The sequence below is a fragment of the Mandrillus leucophaeus genome, unplaced genomic scaffold (genome assembly GCF_000951045.1).
Source record: "Mandrillus leucophaeus isolate KB7577 unplaced genomic scaffold, Mleu.le_1.0 Scaffold334, whole genome shotgun sequence".
Taxonomy (NCBI): Eukaryota; Metazoa; Chordata; class Mammalia; order Primates; family Cercopithecidae; genus Mandrillus; species Mandrillus leucophaeus.
The window spans coordinates 250,855-274,451 of NW_012103521.1; the positions used below are offsets into that span (position 1 = coordinate 250,855).

At 31.8% G+C, this 23,597-nt stretch overlaps 1 protein-coding gene across 1 annotated transcript in view; it reads right to left on the bottom strand.

The window, feature by feature from the left end:
• Window positions 1-23,597, bottom strand: part of LRRIQ1 (leucine-rich repeats and IQ motif containing 1) — a 210,788-nt gene that overhangs the window by 118,256 nt on the left and 68,935 nt on the right. Inside the window, 4 exon segments of the mRNA XM_011988666.1 lie at window positions 12,485-12,578; window positions 15,016-15,089; window positions 20,047-20,174; window positions 20,496-20,689. Coding sequence (XP_011844056.1) covers window positions 12,485-12,578; window positions 15,016-15,089; window positions 20,047-20,174; window positions 20,496-20,689 — 490 coding nt within the window.

Consider the following 23,597-nt stretch of genomic DNA (forward strand, 5'->3'; position numbering starts at 1 on the left):
GCAAAGTCAATACCCTCGTTAGAAACTAACAGTTCCTATGGAGAAACTATACATCTCTGATGAAAGATATCCAAGAGGACCTAAATAAATTAAGAGATATCCCAATGGGGAGTTCATAGATAGGAAGGCTCAATATTGTCAAGATGTAAGTTCTTCCCATATTGATCTTTACATTAAACTCACTCCAAATCAAAATTATAGCGAGGTATTTTATGGATATTAACAAAGTGTTTCTAAAGTTTATATAGAGAGGCAAAAGATCCAAAATAACTAGCTCAATATTGAAGGAAAACAACAGTTAGAAGACTGACACTAACTGACTTCAAGACTTAATATGAAGCTATAGTAATAAAGACAGTATGGTATTGGTGAAAGAACAGACAGATCAATGGAACAGAATAGAAAGTCCAGAAATAGACCCACACAAATACAGCTAACTGACCTTTGGCAAAGGAGCAAAACCAGTACAATAGAGCTAACAGTCTTTTCAACAAATGGTGCTGGGACAACTCAAAATCCACATGAGTAAGCATGAAGCTAGACAGACTATGCACTTCACAAAATATTATCTCAGAAGGAATAAAAGACCTAAATGTAAAACATAGACTGTTAAAACTCCTAGAATATAATATAGGAGAAAATCTAGATGACCTTTGGTATGATGATGACTTTTAGATAAAATACAAAAGGTATGTCAGTGTGCAGGAAGGAGAGTTCAAAAATCACCAAAGGTATAAACAAGGAAAGAAAAAATTCATTTTTTTCATTAAAGTTAAAATTTTCTACTGTATGAAAGATAATCTCAAGAGAATGAGACAACAAGTCACAGACTGGGAGAAAACACTTCAAAAGATGTATCTGATTAAGAACAGTTATCCAATATATCAAAGAACAAAAGTCAACAATCAGAAAATACACAAACTAATTTAAAAATAGGCAAGAAACCTCAACAGACACTTTACTTAAGAAGATATACGGATGACAAGCCAGCATATAAGAAGATATTCAACATGATATTCATTAGAAAATTGAAAATTAAAATAACAATGAGACAATGCGATACCACTACATACCTATTAGAATGACCAAAATCCAGAAATACTGACAATACCAAATGCTGGTCAAGATATACAGCAAGAGAAATTCACATTCATTGCTGGTGGAAATGCAAAATGGAATAGCCACTTTGGAAGACAATTTGACAATTTCCTATAAAACTAAATTAAATCTCACCAAATGACCCAGCAATAACATTCCTTGGCATTTACTCAGATGAATTGAAAACTTATATTCACACAAAAATCTGTAAACAGATGTTTATAGCAGCTTTATTCACAATTGCCGAAACTTGGAAGCAACCAAGATGTCATTCAGTAGGTGAGTGGATAATAAATTGTGTTACAACTAGAAAATAGGATATTATTCAGTGCTGAAATGAACTATGAAGCCATGAAAAGTTAAGTGCATATCATTAAGTGAAAGAAGTCAATATGAAAATTCTCACATACGATATTATTCCAATTTAATGACATTCTAGAAAAGGCAAAACTATTGAGACAGTAAGATCGCTAGTTGTCATGAGTTGGTGGGAGGCAGAGATGAATAGGCAAAGCACAGATTTTAGGGCAGTGAAACTATAGTTTATCATACAACAATAGTGGATACATGTAATTATACATTTGTCAAACTTATAGATTATGAAACACCAAGAGTGAACTCTAATGTAAGCTATGGACATTGAGTGACAATGTCAATGTAGACTCATTAATGGTAACAAATATACCTCTCTGGTGCAGAATGTTGATAGTAGGAAAGGTTGTGCATGTATGGGGATGTGGTATATGGGAACTCTGTACTTTCTACTCAGTTTTGCTGTTAAACTATGACTACTATAAAAATAAATTTTATTAATTAAAAAAAGAAAGTAACAATTCCTAAATACCAATTGAAGAATGACAAGACGAGATTATTAAAAATGTTAAGATTTAAGAAGCAAAACTTCAGGCAGATCTCTACCTAGATTGTATAGTCTCAGATGAAATATTCATTTATACAAACAGTTGTGAAATCTAATTTTAGCATATGTATATATATATTACAAAAGAATTGGCCTATGAAGGCAAAAATGCCTAGGGCCAACCAAAGTAATAATGTATCTCTGTGTATAGTTATAATCTTGGTAGTCGTGGTAGTAATAGTAAATTTAAAAATTATCACAAGAGATGATAGATAAATATATTTTCCTCTATAAAAGCAAAAAAAAAAAAAAAAAGAAAGAAAGAAAAAAGAACACCATAGTTTTTCATGTACTGAGAACAGAAATAGCTCCCAACCCCCACTCTGCTCCCTCCCCTGAAAGAAAATTGAAGCTTTCTTTCTTGTCAATATTTAAATAAAGGAAGAGAGAAATAAATTGGATTCGTTTCTTCAAGGTAATTATCAGATGATCTATAATATGAAGCAGATAAAAAGCTTGATGCTTTGCTAATAAATAGTTTGATGAAGTTAAGAAAATATGAGTCCATATATTTTGAACTTGTTTAGTGTTCACTCTAAACAAGTTCAATGAGGAAATAATATGTACAACAAACCCCCATGACATGTGTTTACCTGCGTAACAAACCTTTACATCTGCTCCAAAACCTAAAATAAAAGTAAAATAAAGAAAAAAGGAAAACTGCCATCTTTGATTGTATGAAATAATCCTGCTGATAGGTTGGGGTAAGCTTTATTTTTTAAATATAGCCTTCTTTATGCACACTAGGGAATAAGAACCGGGCCAGGCACGGTGGCTCACGCCTGTAATCCCAGCACTTTGGGAGACCGAGGAGGGTGGATCGAGACCATCCTGGCTAACACGGTGAAACCACGTCTGTACTAAAAATACAAAAAATTAGCCGGGTGTGGTGGTGGGGCCTGTAGTCCCAGCTACTCGGGAGGCTGAGGCAGGAGAATGGCTTGCACCCGGGGGGCCGAGCCTGCAGTGAGCTGAGATCTCTCCACTGCATTCCAGCCTGGGCAACAGAGCGAGACTCCGTCTCAAACAAACAACAACAAAAGAATCTGCCAAGTACAATAAGAAATATTGTGGCACTGCTGCAGTTATATTACAATAATTTGTTCACTGGTTAACATTTCTACTGTTTTACATAAAGAGTATGACCGTGTCTTAGAACAGTATTCCTGGAACTCTGAATTTAGAGAGTACATTTCAAATACATAGAGACACGGGACTTCTATGCAGAATAATTAATGACAAAATGAAGAGCTATTTTAAGACAATAATCTTATATAAATATTTGTTTTATCAGAAAAATGAACAGATAAATATATTTTACTATAAGCATATTTTATTTAATAAAACAAATATTTCATACTCCAAACAAACAAAAACAATAAAAATAAATACATTCAAAGATAATATGGAAGTATAGGTTTGTTTCTAGTTGTTGCAACTGTTACTACATAATAGTTGTTCAGATGGAAACTGATACCAGATCAGCAAGGAACAAAGCAATGATTTTATCATGAAATATTATATTTTGGTCATAGATATTGATATAAGTATTACATACAATATTTCAGGTATGGGGAACAATTCTAGGGAATGTGGATCAAGAGAGGTTGAATTTTTACATTAGGAATACTTTGATGTTATGTTCATCACCTTTATATAAAAAGTTTCCTAATGATTTAGTATTTGGAATTCTTCTGAATGTAGACATTTAGTTTGCTTGGATATTTAAGACTATAACAATATCTTGAAATTTGTAATTTATGTAATCACTATCCAGATTGGAGTTAGTGTTTTATTTTAAACATTTTCTTCATGTTACTTACTTATTAAAGGACAATCGTCAGAACTGCATAACAGAGCAGTGCATGGATTGGCCTCAAGTTCTAAATGCAGACTTATAAGAGTTTATGATGAACATATTAGAAAGTGCCAGAACAAGTTGATGAATGTTGGAAATGAAGTATCAGAATACTGTGAGATCTCAACATTAGTTTTTCCAGCTGGGCGCCTCCTAATCAAGGGTAGAACCAATATTTCATTTGGTGAAAACTTCCTGGTGAATATTCCACCACTTAAGAAGCTCTATTAATCATGAGTGAATGAGAGAAATTCCCAAAGGAGATTTCAAACTGAGTCTATGGATTAAGTTTTAAAAAGAGATTTTTTAGTACATCAGCATTGTCCCTGTTATCACTGGCTAGACATGAAAGTAAGAAGCCAATTGGGAAAATTTATAACTAATACTTTTGTTGGTATCATGGGGTTATGCAAAGTTCATTGGAACAGACTGCTTAAAGTTTGAGTTGATCCTTTGATTAATAAATCCATATTTTATAGATTTCCAGATTTAAAACCCTTTAGATAAATGAATTTCTCAAATTAAGTATAGGTCAACTGATGTAAATGAAATTTGACAGCCTACATTCTAAAGGGGGAATTACTCTAGTCCAGAAAAGTTCATTTAAATATAGAAATTATAATAGCCAAATAATTTTCATATCTATAATATAAATGCTATGTATTTTCTTATTATTACTTATTACATATTTTCTTTAAAACTCTAAAGTACATAAAATTAACAAAAGCAGTAAAATGTGAATATTTATCTTTACAAATTTGTAATAAAATATGTCAATTTATTTTCCCACAAGTCAATAAAATAAATGTTCATGCTGAATGCAAACAAAATGATAAAAAATACATTGAAAGATTATTTGAGACATTAATTTTGTTTCTGGTTGTTGAAACTGACAATGTGGCAGCTGTTTGGATGGAAAGTGACACCAGATCAGCAAGATAATTCATGTCATTTTTGCTGAACAACTAACAAAAAAATCATGGCCTTAAAAGGACTTGCTCTGAATAATGAGAAAAGCTAATATTTTGTATTTGTCATCTAGGCTTGGCCCATATAGTTACTAGGAAAAAAAAAAATCCACCTAAAAACAACCCATCAGATATTTTCACTATAAATAATATTACCTGCCAAGCAGCGCCTTTTAGATGTAATTAAACTCTTGTTTTTTGTACGAGAAATTTCACTTTAGGATCTAGCTCCTGAAAATGAGGATCCCAAACTTGGGGATTAGGAGTACTTTAAACCCAGTGTAAAAGAAGTATAGCCCCAGAACTTGAGCCACTACAGATAAGTGGAAATATCGATTGTTTCTATTCCAGATGAGGGGATCCTACACCTAGCGCACCAAAGGTCTAGAAACACATTTAGGTGGCCTTTCACTCACACACACACACACACACACACACACACACACTTGAATAATTGAAGCTTCTGATATCCTTATGATTTGACATCAACAGTTGATATTTCCTGTAGTAATATGTCCTAGAGTTCAGTTTCTCAGCAAACCTGGGGAATGTGATAAGTACTATAGTACTTTAGAAGTCTGAGTACTGTAGTTTCACGATTCCTGATACTGACAATTACTGTGAATTAGCAATAACACCAACTGTCAATTTATCAGGAATAACATTTCTAATCACTAATGTAAAATTAAATGAATTCAATAGAAAAACTTGGCGGAGGGGGGCAGAAACACACAATTTTTCAAGCCTTTACACGTTATAATGTAATTAAATACTATAATGTATTTGTTCAACAAACATTTTTGGGTGTCTGTTACATATAAGGGACTGTGCTGGTACTGTGTAACCAGAAGCAAAAACAATAAACAAAATTTTTTCCATTAGGAATATAACATTTCAGATGGCTGTTTTAGATTATATCCTTTTAAAAATTAATGGATATAAATAAAACTTCTCAATTTAACAGATCTCAGTGAAATGCTACAACACAAACCTGAAATGGACAAACTAAGTGCAATCTACACAATTCAGTACTGCAGATCAAGCTGTTAAACTCTCTGCATAAATGAATACACGTCCTTTAAAAAAATAAAGGAAATCAACTCCTCTGCACCCTCCAGAATTTATTTCCAAGATATACGTGGTAATTCTGTCACCAACTATGTTTCCTTCCATTCTCTTTAAGATTGCAATTCTATTCTTGTATTCAACAAAAATTAAGGAAACTGGTCTGAACATTTGTATTCAAGGTGCCACAAATGTCTCCAGATTGAGAACTGACCATACGCATCCAAAGGGCACGTGGTGAAGACTAAAGTATTATTAGTAAGGAAAAGTGATTGATATCCTTTCCCCAATAAATGAAGAGAGATATTTATCTCTGAGTAAACAGAATGCCAACTTGCTAAAGCAAAAAGGCAAGAGGGAAGCCACAAGCTTATTATAAATTAGATAAGAGGCAAGAAAAGCCATCCAGACATTTGGGAGGGCAGGGATTTTGTGCCCTAAAGACAGTCTGTGAGACAGTAAGTTAAAAGATCTTATCTATAAAAGAATGAGAGGGAAGAGTATGTTCTCAATACATGAGACCAACTAACGTATTTTTAATTGCTTCCCTGAAATCACACCTGAATGAGTAAAATATTTGAAATTTCCCTAAAATAACCCATGCCTTTAGGCAGTGACCAATTTTCTCTGGTAGAAATAAGAAGTGTCTGGGATATAAGAAGTGCCAGAAATATATCCAGAAAAAAAAAATGTAAACTGCCATTTTTATAACTGCAGAATCCCCAGTACCCAAAAGATTATTTCAGAACATAAAATTCTTCTTGCTTTGTCTTTCAGAAGCAAAACTCTTAAAAAGCAAAGGAAAGACACAAGAAAAGAATAGCATATGTTTAGTATGAATGGGAAAACAATATATATTCCAAGTTAGAAATATTTCTTATGCTATTAATATAAAAAGTATAGAAATAGCCTATTTATACATTAACTTTAATATTAATAGAAAATATTAATATTGATTTTAAAAACTATGTGTAAATACAATAATGGAAATAATATCAAGGGCATAAACCCTATAAAAATCATTTTAAGAAAAAACAGATCCAAATCTAAGAAGATGTAGCCTAGATATCCAGGAGATGATAAACTATACAAGATTGAATAATGTCCTATCCGAGGATATGATAAAATGAACAATATTTATTTAATCTTTCCATCTCTGGAAAATTTTATACTTTAGATGTTTTTAGAAATCTTTTTTAGATATTTTGGCATTTTTTAGAAAACTGTGCATGCAAACATGTTATACCTAATGTACGCTAATTAATCTCTGCACCTCAATTTTTATATATTAACAAAATGAAAGAATTGTGTGTGTATATATACCTATATGTGTGTGTGTGTCTAATACCATATACATATATATGGTACATATGTCCCCTTCCAGCTCTATTCTGGAAGAATCTGTACAATAATTTGGGGCTATTTCCACGACTGTATTTTAGTCCTCTATAATCCTTGGACTCTAATAAATTTGGTCACTTGTTTCCTAATCTCTTATCAGTTTGCTGATGAAAAAATTCTTCCCAAAATGCTTATTTCTGGTAGAAATACAAAATGACTGGGACAATGCCAGAAATATATTCAGAAGTAAACATGTAACTACCATTTTTATAACCACACATATACTCAAATTTTCTCTATTGCTCACAAAAACAATAGCTAATATTTTCTTAGTGTGCCAGGTGAGAGGCACTTTATAAAATGCTTTCATGTGGTAGCATATTTAGCCTTCACACAGACTGTTAGTGTTGGGTGATATTCTTGTTCTTTACCTTTTCTAGCCTCTCGTGCAGCAGGTTTGGTGATATCACTTAGTTAGGTGAATGGAACTAGTCAACAGAATGGAATATGAGTGAAGTGATGACTGTCACCTCTGAAAGCAGAGTGGTTATATGTCAGTTGTACCTTCCCTATCGTCCCTTTCCCTCTCTCCTACCACAATCCACTAGCTTACAAAAGCCAAGTGACAGTGAAGTCACATGAAACAGGTCTACAAAATGGAAGCAGCCTGAGTTTCTAACTCTGCCTACATTATACAGGCTGAACCCACATCAAATGTAATGTAAACAAGAAATAATCTAGTATTGAACCACACAGATTTCTAGGTTATTTTTTATGAAGCCTAACCCATATTACCCTATGAGATAAGTACTATTCAAATCAGAAGGTATCTAGGATTTTGTAAATACCTCTCTAAAATGAGAATGACAATTAAAGAACCCAACTTATAGGGCTGCTGTGAAATAAAGTAACATATAGAGAAAGTACTTGGTCTATTCTCTGACCACTATAAGTACTTGATTTCTCATCTCCTTCCAATGGTATTTCCCAGTATACCCATTTTCAATCTGAATAGACTAGCTTCAAACAGAGCCTAACTACACATCTGACCTTTCTTACTTTTCTTGGATATTCCTCCACTAGAATTGCTTTTATTATTTCTTTATGATTTTAAATTTTAGCAAACTTTTGAAGTTTAACTAAAAGTGTGCCCCTTTAGCCAAGGCCATTTCTCCTTGTCACACTAAACTGAGATGATTTTTCTAAACTTCTAAAGCCTATGTGTTGCCTACAATAATCATTTGACACTAGTGTTTTATTAGATACAAAAACTCTAAGAGTTATGAGTGTAGATTTTGCAGCCAGACTGCACGGGTTAGATTTCCTGGCTCCTCTACTTGATAGCTACGTAACCTTAGTCAAGTTATTTAGCCTTTATGGGACTCAGTTTCCTCAACTATAAAATGGGATGCTGTGTTACATACATAATTGATTAGGCATATTGTGTAGATTAAATGAGAACAGTGTTGAGCAGAGAGTGAATGCTGTTTTAGTGGTTTTGATCATTATTATTTTTCATGGTTATCAATTCGGTGCCTACATTTTATCTCCCTAACATGATTAGAAAAATGTCTTGAAATTATGGGTTATATTAGATTTTCTTAATAATGTCCAACATGTTAGGACGCTGCATACGGAAGGAGTTCACTAAATACTTGGTGATTGAATAAGAACCCATGTATAATCTGGTTAACATGGTAATGGGAAATGGTAAATTTTTGTTATCTTACCACGTTCTAAGAATTGTTCTAAATAACTTATGTGTATTATAACATTCAGTTCTCATAACCACCCTATGAGATTATCATCCTCATTTTACTACTGGGGATTCAGAGACATAAAAAAGTTAAGTTAGAGCTGGGTGTGGTGGCACACACCTGTTGTCCCAGCTACTCAGGAGGCTTTGGTAAAGGAAATGCTTAAGCCCAAGAGTTCAAGGCCAACCTGGGCAACACAGAAAGACCACATATCTAAAAAAAGAAAATTAAGTTACTTGTCCAGGATCACATAGTATGGTGTGGGTAGGGGTAGAATATTCTTGTTTTAAAATGGTGGTTTTCAAACATTAGTATATATCAGAATCATCAAAAGGGCTTGTTAAAGTACAGATTACTGAACACCCTTCCTAGGCTTCTGATTCAGTAGGTTTGGATGGTGTCAAAAATTCTGCATTTCTGTCGGTTTTCCAGGTGATGATGAATGATGCTGGTCAAGAGACACACCTTTGAGAATCACTGTACTAAGTCATACTCTTTCATCTGTGCTGCACAGCTTAACGTACACTTGGAAAAGACATTTCTAAACTGGAGGTTGACAAATTTTTTTCTAAAACATGTGGAAACATGCAAGATTTCCTTAAATAACATTGCACTATTAGAAATTTTTTGGAAACCTAGCTCTAAAGAAAAAAAAAAGAAAAATTTACTTTCTGGGTCAAGATAATAACTCTTCTAAGATATACAGGTTACTAATATGCAGTAAATTACATGGGTGTTTGAGTTAGTGTAAAAATGCTTCTATCTTCTTAACCAAAGACCAAGTAACAAATCCAGGAGACAAATTAATTTGCATATGTCCACTGTGAAATTTTGACACTAAAAAGAGTGTCAGAGGTTTGCAGTAGCTTCAGACAAGAGTGGGAAGATAGACTATTCCCCAAACTCTAATAGCTTGTTCTACAGGTACATTAAGTCAAATATGGGAATTTTAAACATAACCAGACATTTAATTCTTCTGTAATATATTTCATACTCCTCTGAAATTGTCAGATCCAGGGTCTTCTTGGACATGGTCATAGCTTGCAGAGAAACCAAATCAGGGCAAAGAGTCAACAGCTTCTGTCCTAGGATAAGGTGTTACAGGATTTTTTTTTTCTTTTTACTCTATGTTTTGTTCATAAATGCATTTTAACTGCCTGGACAAGTTGACAAGTTTTCCTGATTTGACTTAAACTCTAATGGTCCTAATATATATTTTGCTACCTAATATGTATTTTGGTAAACGTGTGCCTTCCCCTATACTTAGCATGTTTGTATTGGCAAACTCATTTTCCTAAATTGTAGACTTGTTTCTGCTTGGCTTGTCCCGTCTTGATGTACCAGTGAAATGACAGTATAAATATGTCAAATGTACAATAAATAATGTGAAACCATCTCACAAATGAATGTTCTGAGCATAAGAAAAGACACAAGTGTAAGCCAGAATGATCACCAATTCCACAGTGGAAAATTTCACAGTGGACATATGCAAAATCTTTCAGTATTCTGGGAGGTAATTCACTTAAACTTGGCAAATCAGTAATGTTCTGTTGATGTGTAAGAAAAAGCCATCTAAGTTCAGGGGAAAGAACCAGTAGAAACTGAAAGCAGAACTATAGGAACTGACATAGGAAATTAGTTCCCACAGGCAAAGTTAAAAGGATACATAGAAGACTGGGCACAGTGGCTCACATCTGTAATCCCAGCACTTTGGGAGGCTGAGGTGGGAGGATTTCTTGAGCTCAGGAGTTCAAGACCAGCCTGTCTCTATATGAGACATCTGGAAAAATATTCAGAAAGTTGTCATCAGAGTAGTAGGGCTACATTAGCATTAGTCCAAAGATTTCTTTGGACCATTCTAACAGAACTTAAAAGCAAGCCTAGAAAGTATTTCATGAGTGCTGCTGTGCTTAGCCGCTGCACACCAAATACAAAATAGAGGCTATTTAAAGTAATGCAATGAAATTAAGCATTGGGAATATAAAATTCAAAATGTCCAGAATGCAACCAATACTGACCAGGCATGCAACGAAGCAGAGAAATATGATCTAGAATCAGCGAAAAAAAAAAATCAATACAAGTAGACCTTCAAATGATAGAGATGATGGAAAGAACAGATAAGGAAGTTAAATTAATACAGCTATTATTAATATTTTCCATATGTTCAAGAAGGTTCCAGAAAACATTAGCATGATTAGAAGAGAAATTACAAATGTTAAAGAAATACATAAATTTATATAGATGAAAAATATATCTGCAATCAGAAATGAAAAATAGATGAGATTGAAAGCAGGGTAGATAAATAGAAAATATCAGAGAATTTGAAGACAAAGCAATAGAAACTATTTAGAGTTAGTGAAGCACGGAAAGGGAAAAATAATAACAATAAGTAAAAGAAAACAACAACAGAAACTCCTGGGATAATCCAAATGGTCTGATATTATTGAAACTGGAGTCCTACTAGGGCAGAATAGGTAGTGAAAAGGAGAACAAAAAAATCTGAAAACAACAGCCATAAATTTTCCAAATTTTATGAACATGGCAGATCCAAGAGATTTGATAAATCCCAAATAAACTAAATGCAACCACACCAAAACATATAGTCAAATTGCTGAAAACCAGTGATCAAGAGAAAATCTTAAAATCATTCTTGGAGAAAGACAAGAATGTCAGTAGACATTTCTCACCAGAAACAGTGAAAGCCATAAAAGAGTGGAGAGATGTTTTTAAAATATTGGGGGAGGGAACTTATTGCAAAAAAGCATGAGGTATTTTTAAGGTGATAAAAGTGTCCAGTTTTCCACAAAATATTCATATTCATAAGCAAAAATGATAAAAATTATGATATGTAAGTTAACACAAAATAGCTAATTTTTGAAAAAAGCTGGTGGTTGATTTGGGGGAAATGGTGTTGGTATATTATTAGAGGTGTAAATGAGAGAATTTTTTTCTATGAACATGTATTAAAACTTATAAAATATTTTTCTTGGTTTGCATTTAGGTATTGCCATATTCCAAAGAGAAGCAAGAATTTAAACAGGCTTATAACACAAACTTTTTAACAGACACCATCTTTCTCTTTTAGGAAAATAAAGCAAAACCAAATTACTCTCAAAAAGCAAACACTTTAAATAGGAAGCTATGCAATTAGATGATTAGCAAAAAAGCAATTAACAACAAATATATTTTCTATAAATGCAAAACCCAAGTTAATATCACACTAAACTTGTCACCTAATGATTGGTTTACATTACAATTTTAATTTCAATTTTGTATTAGTTCACACATGTGCAAGAAAATTATTTTAGAATAAAAACATTTTTAAAACTACTTTTACAAAACTTTTTTGGTTTAAAATAACTTTTAATTTTTCAATTAACTTTTCCCAGGCAATTGTTATTCACAGGACAATTGTTATCAAACTTTTTTCTGCAACTATAATAAAGGGTACTCATAGGGTGCAACAATGCTTCTTTACCTCCAGTTTGTTTCTTGAAGAAGTGGGTTTCCAGTGAGAGACAATGCACGGAGAGAATAGCATGCATCGAACCATTTTATGACACTTTTAAGATCTACAGAAAATAAAATCATTTTGAAAGGTATCACAGATTTAGAACAAATACCATAAATCTATGACCACTGTATTTACTGGTTAGCTATTACAGAAAAGCAATATTTTTATTTCTTCTGCAGAATACTATAGGCTTTTTAAAGAAGACTGTATTGAGTTAAGAACACAGACTATTGTCAGAATATATGTTTCTACCATGTAACAGCTGTGTGAACTTCTGTAAATCTACTTTACAATTCAGGTTCACATCTGTCTTATAGGGTGAGGATTAAATGAAATGATGTGTATAAAGGACTTAGAATAGTTTGTGCCACATTGCAAGCACAAAATCTGAAGAAGTGAAATCTAAAGTAATATGGTAAGCATTAAAATTGAATATATAACTAAATAGAATTGCATGGACCTTTTTACCTTTAAAAAAGTGAATATAGGGCCAGGCGCAGTGCCTCATAGCTGTAATCCCAGCACTTTAGGAGGCCAAGGTGGGCGGATCACCTGAGGTCAGGAGTTCGAGACCAGCCTGACCAACACGGAGAAATCCTGTCTCTGCTAAAAATACAAAATTAACTGGGCATGGTGGCGCATGCCTGTAATCCCAGCTACTTGGGAAGCTGAGGCAGGAGAATCACTTGAACCCAGGAGGCAGAGGTTGCAGTGAGCTGAGATCGCAGTATTGCACTCCAGCCAGGGCAACAAGAGCGAAACTGTCTCAAAAAAAAAAAAAAGAAAAGAAAACTAAAATCACCTGTCCTAAAATAGAACTAAACTAAACCCAGCAGGAACAAAATTATTCAAAAATTATTCATAATTAATTTGACTTCCTGCAAGAATAAAACAACATCCTTTAAAGGAAGACAACAACACTCTGACTTACTGAACTACCTACAATGCTCAATGTAGAATTGTCTACAATGTTCAACATATAGTTAAAATTTACTAGACATCCAAAGAAACACGAAAACATAAGCCATAGTTATGAGAAAAGCAATCAATGGAAACATATCCCAAAGAAAACCAAATGTAAAACAATTTTTGCACAAAGATGGCAAAGTAACTTAACTATGGAAAAAAAAGCTTGTTCAACCAGTGTGGCTGGAACAATTCGATATCCATATAAAAAATGAACTCACCCTCTACTTCACACCATACATAAAAATTAATTTGAGAGGGATCATAGGCCTAACAGTAAAAACTGAAAGTACAAAAGCTTCTAGAATAAAGCACAGAAAATTATCTTCTCAATCTGGGAGTGAAAAATTTATTACAAAGGACACACAAAAATAACGAAAAAATTAAAAATATCTACTCATCTAAGTATACCATTTAGAAAATTGATAGATAAAACAAAGGCTAGAAAAAAAATTTATAAGACAATGATGCCCAGAATATGTAAACATTTTTATAGATCATTAAGAAAAATAAAAATAGCCAAATTTTAAAATGGTGAAACACTTGAATAGACACAACAAAAGAGGGTGCAAAAATCACCAATAAACACTTGTAAAGAGGTTCAACATCCTTATTCATCAGGTCAACGCAAACTAAAACCACAATGAGATAACATAGTAAATTATTAAGCACTCTCTAGAATGGAGCAATTGTAACTCTCAGTTCTGGTGGGGTTGTAAAATGTTCCAACTACTTTGGAAAATAGTACATCATTTTCTTTTAGAGTTACACCTACTCTATTATCCAACAATTACACTTTTACACATTTACCTAAGAGAACAGAAAACTTAAGCCTGCAAAAATATTTGTACAAGAACCATAGGAACTTTGTATTCATAACCCCCAAACCACAAACAATCAAAGTATGTTCAACAGGGGAATGGATAAACAAATTGTAATATATTCATGCATCCCTTACACTTCAGAAAAATAAATTAATAAACATATAAAGTGGTAGAATGACAGATGCTAATATCACACAAAGAAAGTTGTAGAAAAAAGGAATGTACTGTTAGATCCAATTAATATAAAGACAAAATTAATATGTGGTGATAAATTCAGTCTGTGGCTGCCTCTAGGAGTGGACTGACTGGGATTGGAAATGAGGAAATTTTGAGGAAAGGAAGGAGTGAGTCAATTCAAGTCATGATTCTTTAATAAATTTTTAATGGGTGACTACTCTATACCTGTTAGGAAGGTATACAGTTTGCTCATCTTCATTAGGATATTCATTTCAAAAGCAAAAGATTTATGACTTTTAAATAAAAGCATAATTGTGACTTTGGCTAGGCCTACCAAAAAGATGTGAAAGTAATACGACTGTAAAAGTGGAAAGAAAATTTCAAGCGAATTATTTCGGCATGCTTTATTTTACAGGTTTATTATATGTAAATGTCATTAACTCACGCATTTAAAACAACCCCTTATCATATTTGAAACAGAAAGTCAAAAGTCTATTATTTAAAGTATATATATTATGCTAAACTTACCAGAAAGACAATTGTGGCTGACATCTAGCTTTTCCAATGAAACAAAATGAAAAAGCGGTACAATTTTGGTCAAACTGAAAACAAAAACATAAACTTCATCAAAATTCTAAATTGGAAAGTCCTTAATGTTACCATTGTAACTATATAACAATACATTTATATAATACAATTATATAATTATACACATTTTATACAATTTTATATATACAATTATAATTGTACAATACAATTATAGGACTTGCTAACCGTGCGTTTTACAAATGCAGTAATTATAGACTTCTAAGTATTTATGATGGAAGATTTCTATTCATTTTTTAAAAGAAATCATGAAATTACTAATTTCAAACACAAAATCATGGATTTTGATGTGTATTTGCTATTTAAATAAGTGTGTTTTTTCCTAATTATTTTGTTTTGTATTCATATAAGGCCAAATTTACAAATAATTTACATTTTTAATTTATTTTTCTGCCTGTCTGAAACATACAACCTAAACCTTTAAGGTACAAATGAAAAACCACTTTTCAACAGGATAAATTGCTACTTTTCAACAGGAGAACTAACTAAAGACTATTTTTATTTTAAAAAAATCTTTCTTTACTAATTGAAAGTATTATAGTACTGTAAGCAAAATTAAACTGGGCTTACTTTTAAATTGGAAATATATTCAATATATAAATAAATGAGTATAAGAACAGAATAATATAAAATGTTTTACCTCAATAGAATTAACTTAAACTTGGCGAAAATACATTGATATTTAAAATTAATACTCATTAATTATGCATATTATAATCTAGTAATAATCAATTTTCCTCCTACATTTAAAGGTTTTTATTGTTTTCTAAGTTATAATTGTTATCAAAAATCCATATTCAAACAAAAATTGTGATATTCAAAATACCCACGTCATAGGAAACAAAAGATATAAAGGGCAAATTAACTTCAGTTTGATTTGCATTTCCAACTAGGACAAGTCTACAGTTACTCTGTAACATAATATCACATTACCTGTAGCTATTTGGAAATTAAATTAAGCCAGTTCATCTGAATCTTTAAGCAAGATAAAAACTCCTTCATAAAATATATATATTTGTCACAATTAGAAAAGTCTTCTGAATTAATCCCCACTATAAAATATTGGAATTCCATAACTGTTCAAAATATGCTTTGGCTCAAGGTCTATCTCTGGTACCAAATAAATAAGTATGCATTAATTTTCACTTTTATTGCTTTAGTGTTTTTTATACTCTCCCTCCAGTTGTCCTGGAAGGGTCCTTTACCTCTTTATTTCTACAAACTCACTGCCATAGAAAACACCACCACCACCACCAACAACAACAAAATCTCTTATTTTTATATTCTCAGGTCAGAAGCTCACAGAGTAAACCTGTGAGTGGAAGCTTCCTGGGGTCTGGCAGAAGATTAACCCTTGTACTGACCATCACTCTTCTCTTATACTATCCCTTTCGGCATTAGCAACAAGAAAGAAGATATACTACTGATGAAAAAGTAGATTATATAATGAGGCTGGGAGAACATCTCTCTACATGTTGCCAATCCTAAATATAATATTAGCATTCATATTAAACATAAAAGATCCTACTTCTTAAAAGCAATTTACAGGAAAAAAATACCCAAGGTAATAAAAGTGAGAAAATATTGGCCATTACATACACTGAATTATTTGTACATATACCCCATAACAGTGAAATTTACTGAAATCTCACATGGATATTGAAGTAAAGAAAAGGAAAAAAAGTCTAGGGAAAGGAAGGGAAGCGGGGCAGGGGTGGGAAGAGATGCAGGGATAGAGGAAATTCAGGTTTTACCCATACACAATTAGTGAGTTTAAGTCTCAATTTTCTGACATTTCCTATTCAAGCAGGTTCTGCATAATTATTACAAGTAGTTTATATATACATATATTTTTCAAGTAAAAATAAAATTTATTAAATGTACTTATTAACAAGAAAATTGTTTTTGTGCTCTACCCTTAATATATTTCTAATACTAGCTCTTCATCCTTCCAGAGAAAGGATTTTGAAATATCAATAGTAATGTCATAGTAAACCATTCAGAATACAATAGTTTTTTCGTTTTACAGAATATCTCATGTTTTTAGGCAGTAAGTTATATGGTAACACATAGGTTATAAAAAGACCTCAAATGAAAATAACCAATAATTTTTTAGAATCAACAATCAATAAATCTTTGCAAAAATCAAAGCAAAGAAAAATACGCTTTGAAAAAATTTTTGTAATATTGAAATTAATCTTTTCAGATAATCATGCTATTAAAATCATGTTTGTTTTCTTCTGAAATTTTAATCAGGAAAACTGGCTACTCATTCACCTTTATTCATTAGGATGGTAGAAACTTAATAGTATAACCCTTTTTTGAAAAACCTCTAGAACTTTTCCTTTTACTGACATTCTGTGTATATTGTTTCCAAGAAAATTCAAACCAGAAAGACAAAGGACATTAGTGAAAACCTAAAACCATTTGACCTTGTCACATTAGCCCTGGGCATTAAAAAGATATAAATTTCAAAGACGACAAAAAGCAAAAGATTTATACAATGAACAGCCAATGGGCAATAGTTTCCACTTTCTGCTCCTACTTAAGAGTCTCATTGGAAGTAAAAAGGCTTATAAAGCCAGAGAGCCATCCAGTTAGAACTCCACTAAGTCAAACTTAAAACAGTCATATGTCTTAAATGAAAATTTAAAACAGAAATCAAGATGAAACAAGTATTTCAAACAATACGTACTAAGTATCATTCTTTATATGTATTCCATTTGTTGGGGAAAAAAAGCATATGGACACATAATATCTTCTTTGTGATGAAAATATCAAAAATTAAAGGAAAAGTATATATAATTTAAAATCCATACCAAACACAAATCCAAATATCACATTATAAAATTATTCTCCCTTTCCTCTTGGATCATCATTAAAATCCCATAAAATAGGTAAGGTAGGCATTACCACTTTTACATGTGAAAAGAAACTGAGAGTCAGATAGTGAGAGCAGAGTTGCTCAACATCTACTGAACAAGTTGCACGTTCAATATTCAAACAAAGATTTGGTTTTATCAAACTTAATATGGTTTTTAAAAAGTCATTTCACATGTAAGAGCATAAATTAAAATAGGTAATTTCTATAGTTAATGAAAATAAACTTGTGAAATATTCTAAGGTTGAAGATTATCTTTACACTATGACATTACAAAATCATTTTAGTATTCTATATGTCCTTTGCTATCAATGACATTTCCCTGGTGCTCTTGGGCCTTCTCCCTTCATCCTCTCAATAATGGTAGAAGGTTACATGTATAAAGAGCTCTGACAGACTCAGAAGAAAAATATTCCAATATCAGTGACAGTATTATTTAAAATTTCAAAATCACACATATTATATAATAATTTTACTTTTTGGTATAGATGAGTTTAAAAAACTAAGTTCTTTTATGCCAAAATGCTCTGTGGGTGTAAGGACATGTATTACTCATTTTCCTATTCCCCAAAGTAAACCCCATCTCAATAGTCAAACGTTATAAGATTATGCAAACAAAATTATAAATAGAAAACATTTGGATTAATCATTCCAACTATCATGCTCAATTCTAAAAATATTTAATTCTCTAGTTTATATAACTCCCATTTTATCAGCTTGATGTGCATGTCATATCATACCGATAGAGCAAAAGTCTATCAGCTAGTAATAAATTTCATTTTTAGAAATAGACTGATCATTTAAATTGCCCAAAGAAATTAAAGGCATTATTTGTCAAAAAAATTCTTGATTTTCTTTATAATCTCTTTAAATATTTTATGCTCATTAATGTGGCTTGAGATCCACTTTTATAATATACGTTAGGTATGTCAATTCCTCCGCGACTTACTGCGTATGTCCAAAACATAGCTGAATATGTCATTTTGAAAGTATATTCTGTACCTGGAAAATATTCTGAAAATATCCAAGGAGTTTGTGAATTACCCAAATTACTTACACAGTATTATCTGATGTAGCTGGCTTTGGGAATAAATATCCTTTTAAACTCAAGTCTCAATTTAAAAATTTTAAATTTTAGATTGCATTAAAGTAATTTGAGAAGATTTTTGAATACATATTTGTTTTCCAATGTCAAAGTTTAATAGGTGGAAGTTAAGTTATTTAGTATATACCTGCCTAAAAGATGAACACTATTGTGGAAGAGATTGAGAGATGATTTTATATGTCTTGGGGGAAAATAGGTATATATGTACAAATTATATTGTCCTTATTCACATGTTTTGTGAGTATTATATAACTTAAACAATTTCTTGTTAAAGATAGTTTCTTTCCCCTACTCCTTGTGCCTTCGATGAAGAAATTAATCATATTAGAGTGAATGGATTTCAATGAAATATTAAGCAGAGGAGAAATACACATATTGTGCTCCTGTTTTGGTTTAGCCAGTTATTCTCAGCAAAGATCCAGATGTTTGGTAGTCTCAAATAGATCTTCTGAGGCAGGTACCCATTTCAATTGAATGTTAAGGTATTTTTTTAAGTGTTACTTTATATCCTTAGGGAAATCAAATTTAAATCCATCCTAACAGTTTCAAAAAGACATGCAAGTTGAGAGCAGATTAAAAATTGTCCTTCCAGGACTTAATAAGTACCATTTGAGAGAATGAGACATCCTTCTGAATTGAATTAACTGCCTCCTGTATTTTCCAAGGACTATGCTCCTTATAAACATAAACAAATCTGCCCTGAGAGATTTACACAAGTGCATCTTTGAAAATAAATAAAATTAGAAAGATAAATGGACAATTAAAATTCTACTAAAATTTTAGGGTATGCCAATAATTCATTTTAATTTTTAAAAATTCTATAATGTTATCTTTATAATTTATATACTAATTTATTTTGATGCAATCTCATTGAATTATTAGAGAAACCTAACTTTTATGGTAGTTTATGAACATCACATATTTATTTTAAACATTCACTAAATTTATTTCTTAAGTATGCTTTTACCTGTTTTGAGAGACAGTAAGATTTTGTAGTAAAGGCAGCCAGTATGAAGAAAATGCTTCCACAGTTGAAATGCTGTTATCATCCAAGTGCAATTCTCTTAGTAAAACAAGATTCTCCAAGGATGGAAGCTATATTTAAATTTGGTTCATTAGTTTATATTAAGCAAAATATTTTACCATTTCGTCCAATTTAAAAATATAAAACCTTCCAAAACTAATAACAAATAGATTCTGATAAACTGCATATCATAAAGTATAACAAGATTTTTTAATATGAATAAAATTTCTATTAACTGTATAATATTTAATATTCTTGATATAGGTTACTTCATAGTGAGATATAAAAGAATAAAAAAATTATTCAAAATTGCTTTTAAAATGTGATTGGCATTTCCATTAAAAGAAAAGTGTTGCGTTAATCACGGAAATCAATTAATTCAAAGCAATTACCTCACTCAGATAATTTCCCTGTAACTTCAATATTTGGAGCAATCCACAATTTTCAATGCCCTCAACATCAGTAAGATGATTATGGGAGCAATCTAGGTATACAATGGTAGGTGTATCACAAAGACCTTTTGTACTAATTAACTGATTGTGGTCCAAAATCAGTTGTTGAAGATTTTTCAAAGATTCTAAACCACCTAGAAGAAAAAAGTTGTAAGATCACCTGTGTCATACAGTCTTCCAGACTCTAGAGGAAAGTTTACATTTTTTTCCTAAATAATTGCACCTTTGTACTTCTCACTATCATTAATTACAAGTGAGGACTTAGTACAAATTCCTGGTGAAACATATCTTATAAACTGTTATTATTTAAAGTGGCATTTGAGTGACATATTTTGAATGACATAATTATCTATCAATTGAAAATTGCACACAGTACTAAAAGGCATACACTGGGAATGAGCGTTTATATTCAAATAAGAATAAAACAAGGGATAGATATAAGGACTTTTTCTTAAAAGAATAGTTTTTACTCAAGCCTGTAATCCCAGCACTTTGGGAGGCCGAGATGGGCAGATCCTGAGGTCAGGAGATCGAGACCATCCTGGCTAACATGGTGAAACCCCGTCTCTACTAAAAAATACAAAAAACTAGCCGGGCGCGGTGGCGGGCGCCTGTAGTCCCAGCTACTCGGGAGGCTGAGGCAGGAGAATGGCATGAACCCAGGAGGCGGAGCTTGCAGTGAGCTGAGATCCCACCACTGCACTCCAGCCTGGGCGACAGAGTGAGACTCCGTCTCAAAAAAAAAAAAAAAAGAATAGTTTTTAACTCATTCCAGAGCCTTTGAACTTTGAATCCTTGCTTCAGGTTGCATGTATAACATTAGAATGTCATTTTCTTACCATTTGAATGACCTTAGATTCCCAAATGAAGTATGTACAATCTATCAGAACCAATTAATTAGTAGCATATTCTTTAGGTATTTCAATATTGTCATAAGGGACCTCCTCTTTGACCAGATAAACTAAAAATCAGTATGATACTATCTAAAAAATATTAGATGAGCCTTAGAAACTGTAACTCAGTGGTCATAAGGAAAAAACTGAGAAGGTTGCTTAAATAAGCCATCAAGAGTTAGCATGAGAAAAAGACACTGAGGAAGTCTGTAAAAGTTTCATGGAAGATATTAAAAATCTAGAAAATGTTCTTTAAATTAGATACTAGACTATGAATTTTTTTCTGTAGGTGTTACTCTGTTAGTTAAAATAAGCAATTCTAGAAACTGGAAGTAAAGTTTTAAGGTCTTCAGTATACACTGGTAAGCAGAATGTCTTTCGTGAGAACTAAGTATACAGGAGTCCCTGAAGTTACATTTTGGAAAACTGTGCTTCATTCTGATTTTCTTGTCAGACTCCTACAAAATATATTTTTCAATTAAATGTTGACATAAACATGAGTTTTTTTAATCAAAAAAGGTGATTTGATAATAAATTTAAATATGTAATAAAAAAATATTATTTATAAAAATTGATATCTGGAATTTATGAAATACATTTATCCTGGGGGAATTTAGAATCTCTAACCCAAGATTTGTTATTTTGATTACACATAAATTCACAAAAAGAAAGGGTGAACTGTCTACTTTTAATGAGATGAAGAAATAAAAGAATCAATTAATATTAGCAAAATCTTATAAGAAAACTTAATTCAGCATATATTTAAAAATTCAGATAATGCAATAGGATAATTAGTGTACTATAAAATATTTCATAGAGATATTTCAAGATATATCTTAAATAAATTTCAAAATTACAGTATCTCTAATAGTTTGAGTCAAATAGAGTAACTTAATGTTATATATGTTATTTCTTAAAAAAAATTTTACACAAAAAAGTAAATTTTCTTATAATAAGAAATAAATCATGTAATATCAAATAAAGCATGAAAATACATAATAGGCTGGCAGAAGAAAAGACAAACTGAAATCCAAATTCAGGCTGTATATACTCTTACATTTTTAAGTTTTTAATCTATGATTGATGTACTGATATTTTCCTATAATGTAAATTATCAATTATGAATCAGAGAAAATTGTTATCTATTAGTATCTGGGAATAAACTGTTCTGCCTTATCAAATATTTGACTGAGTTAAAATAACAGACCAATTCTATATTATAAATTTCAATGGATTAGATATAGCTTGTTACATATTTTAATAAATACATATTATCTGTCATGTAATTTAAGGTCTGCTAAAATAGAAAATGTATTTAAATTTTGTAAGCCTTACAATCATATCTGATGAGCATCAATTAATCCACTGAAGCCAACAGCCCAGGCACAATAAAATACCAATGAAAACAGATTACTGGTTGTGTAAAATGAAATGACCTTTATTAAATATTTAAATGTCTCAAGCAATCTGCTTACATAGGCTTAATATTTTTAAAAGCCATATACATTGCTTTTAAGTTTTCCAGAACTAATCTGAAATAGAAATTGCTATTAATTCATTTGGATTGGAGAACATATTTGTGACACTTTTCAAGGGTCATCCAAGAAAAGAAGCAAGAATGAAACATTAGGTCACATGATGAGGAAAGGTGCAGGATTTGGCAAAGAAAGCTGAAAGGAGAAAGCAGATAAAGCAGGAGAACAATTGGGAGAAGAAACGAGGAAAATGCAAACAGAATTCTGCAACGAAGAAAGGTGTAAGAATAAAAATAAAATAGTATACAAGTATGAAATTGTATTATGAAAGGCATTTTTATTCATACGAAATTATAAACAGTCCACAGTATTAGGTATAGTTCACAAAGGAATCAGAAGAGGTCATCGTTTGGACAGTGATGAAACAGTTTACTAGAGGCATTAGTGGCATAAACAGGATGAAAACCACAGTGCAGTGGAAGTGGAGACAATAATTGTAGACTATTTTTAATATTTTTGATAATGGAGAGAAGGTTCTCCGAAGCCTTGAAGATGGCCTACATGTCCCTCCGTGATCTGCCTCTTATAATCTCATTGAACTCATCCTCTACTACTGTCTCTTTTTCTCAGTTCATTCTAACTTGCTGGCCTCCTTGCTTTTCCTCACACATGCC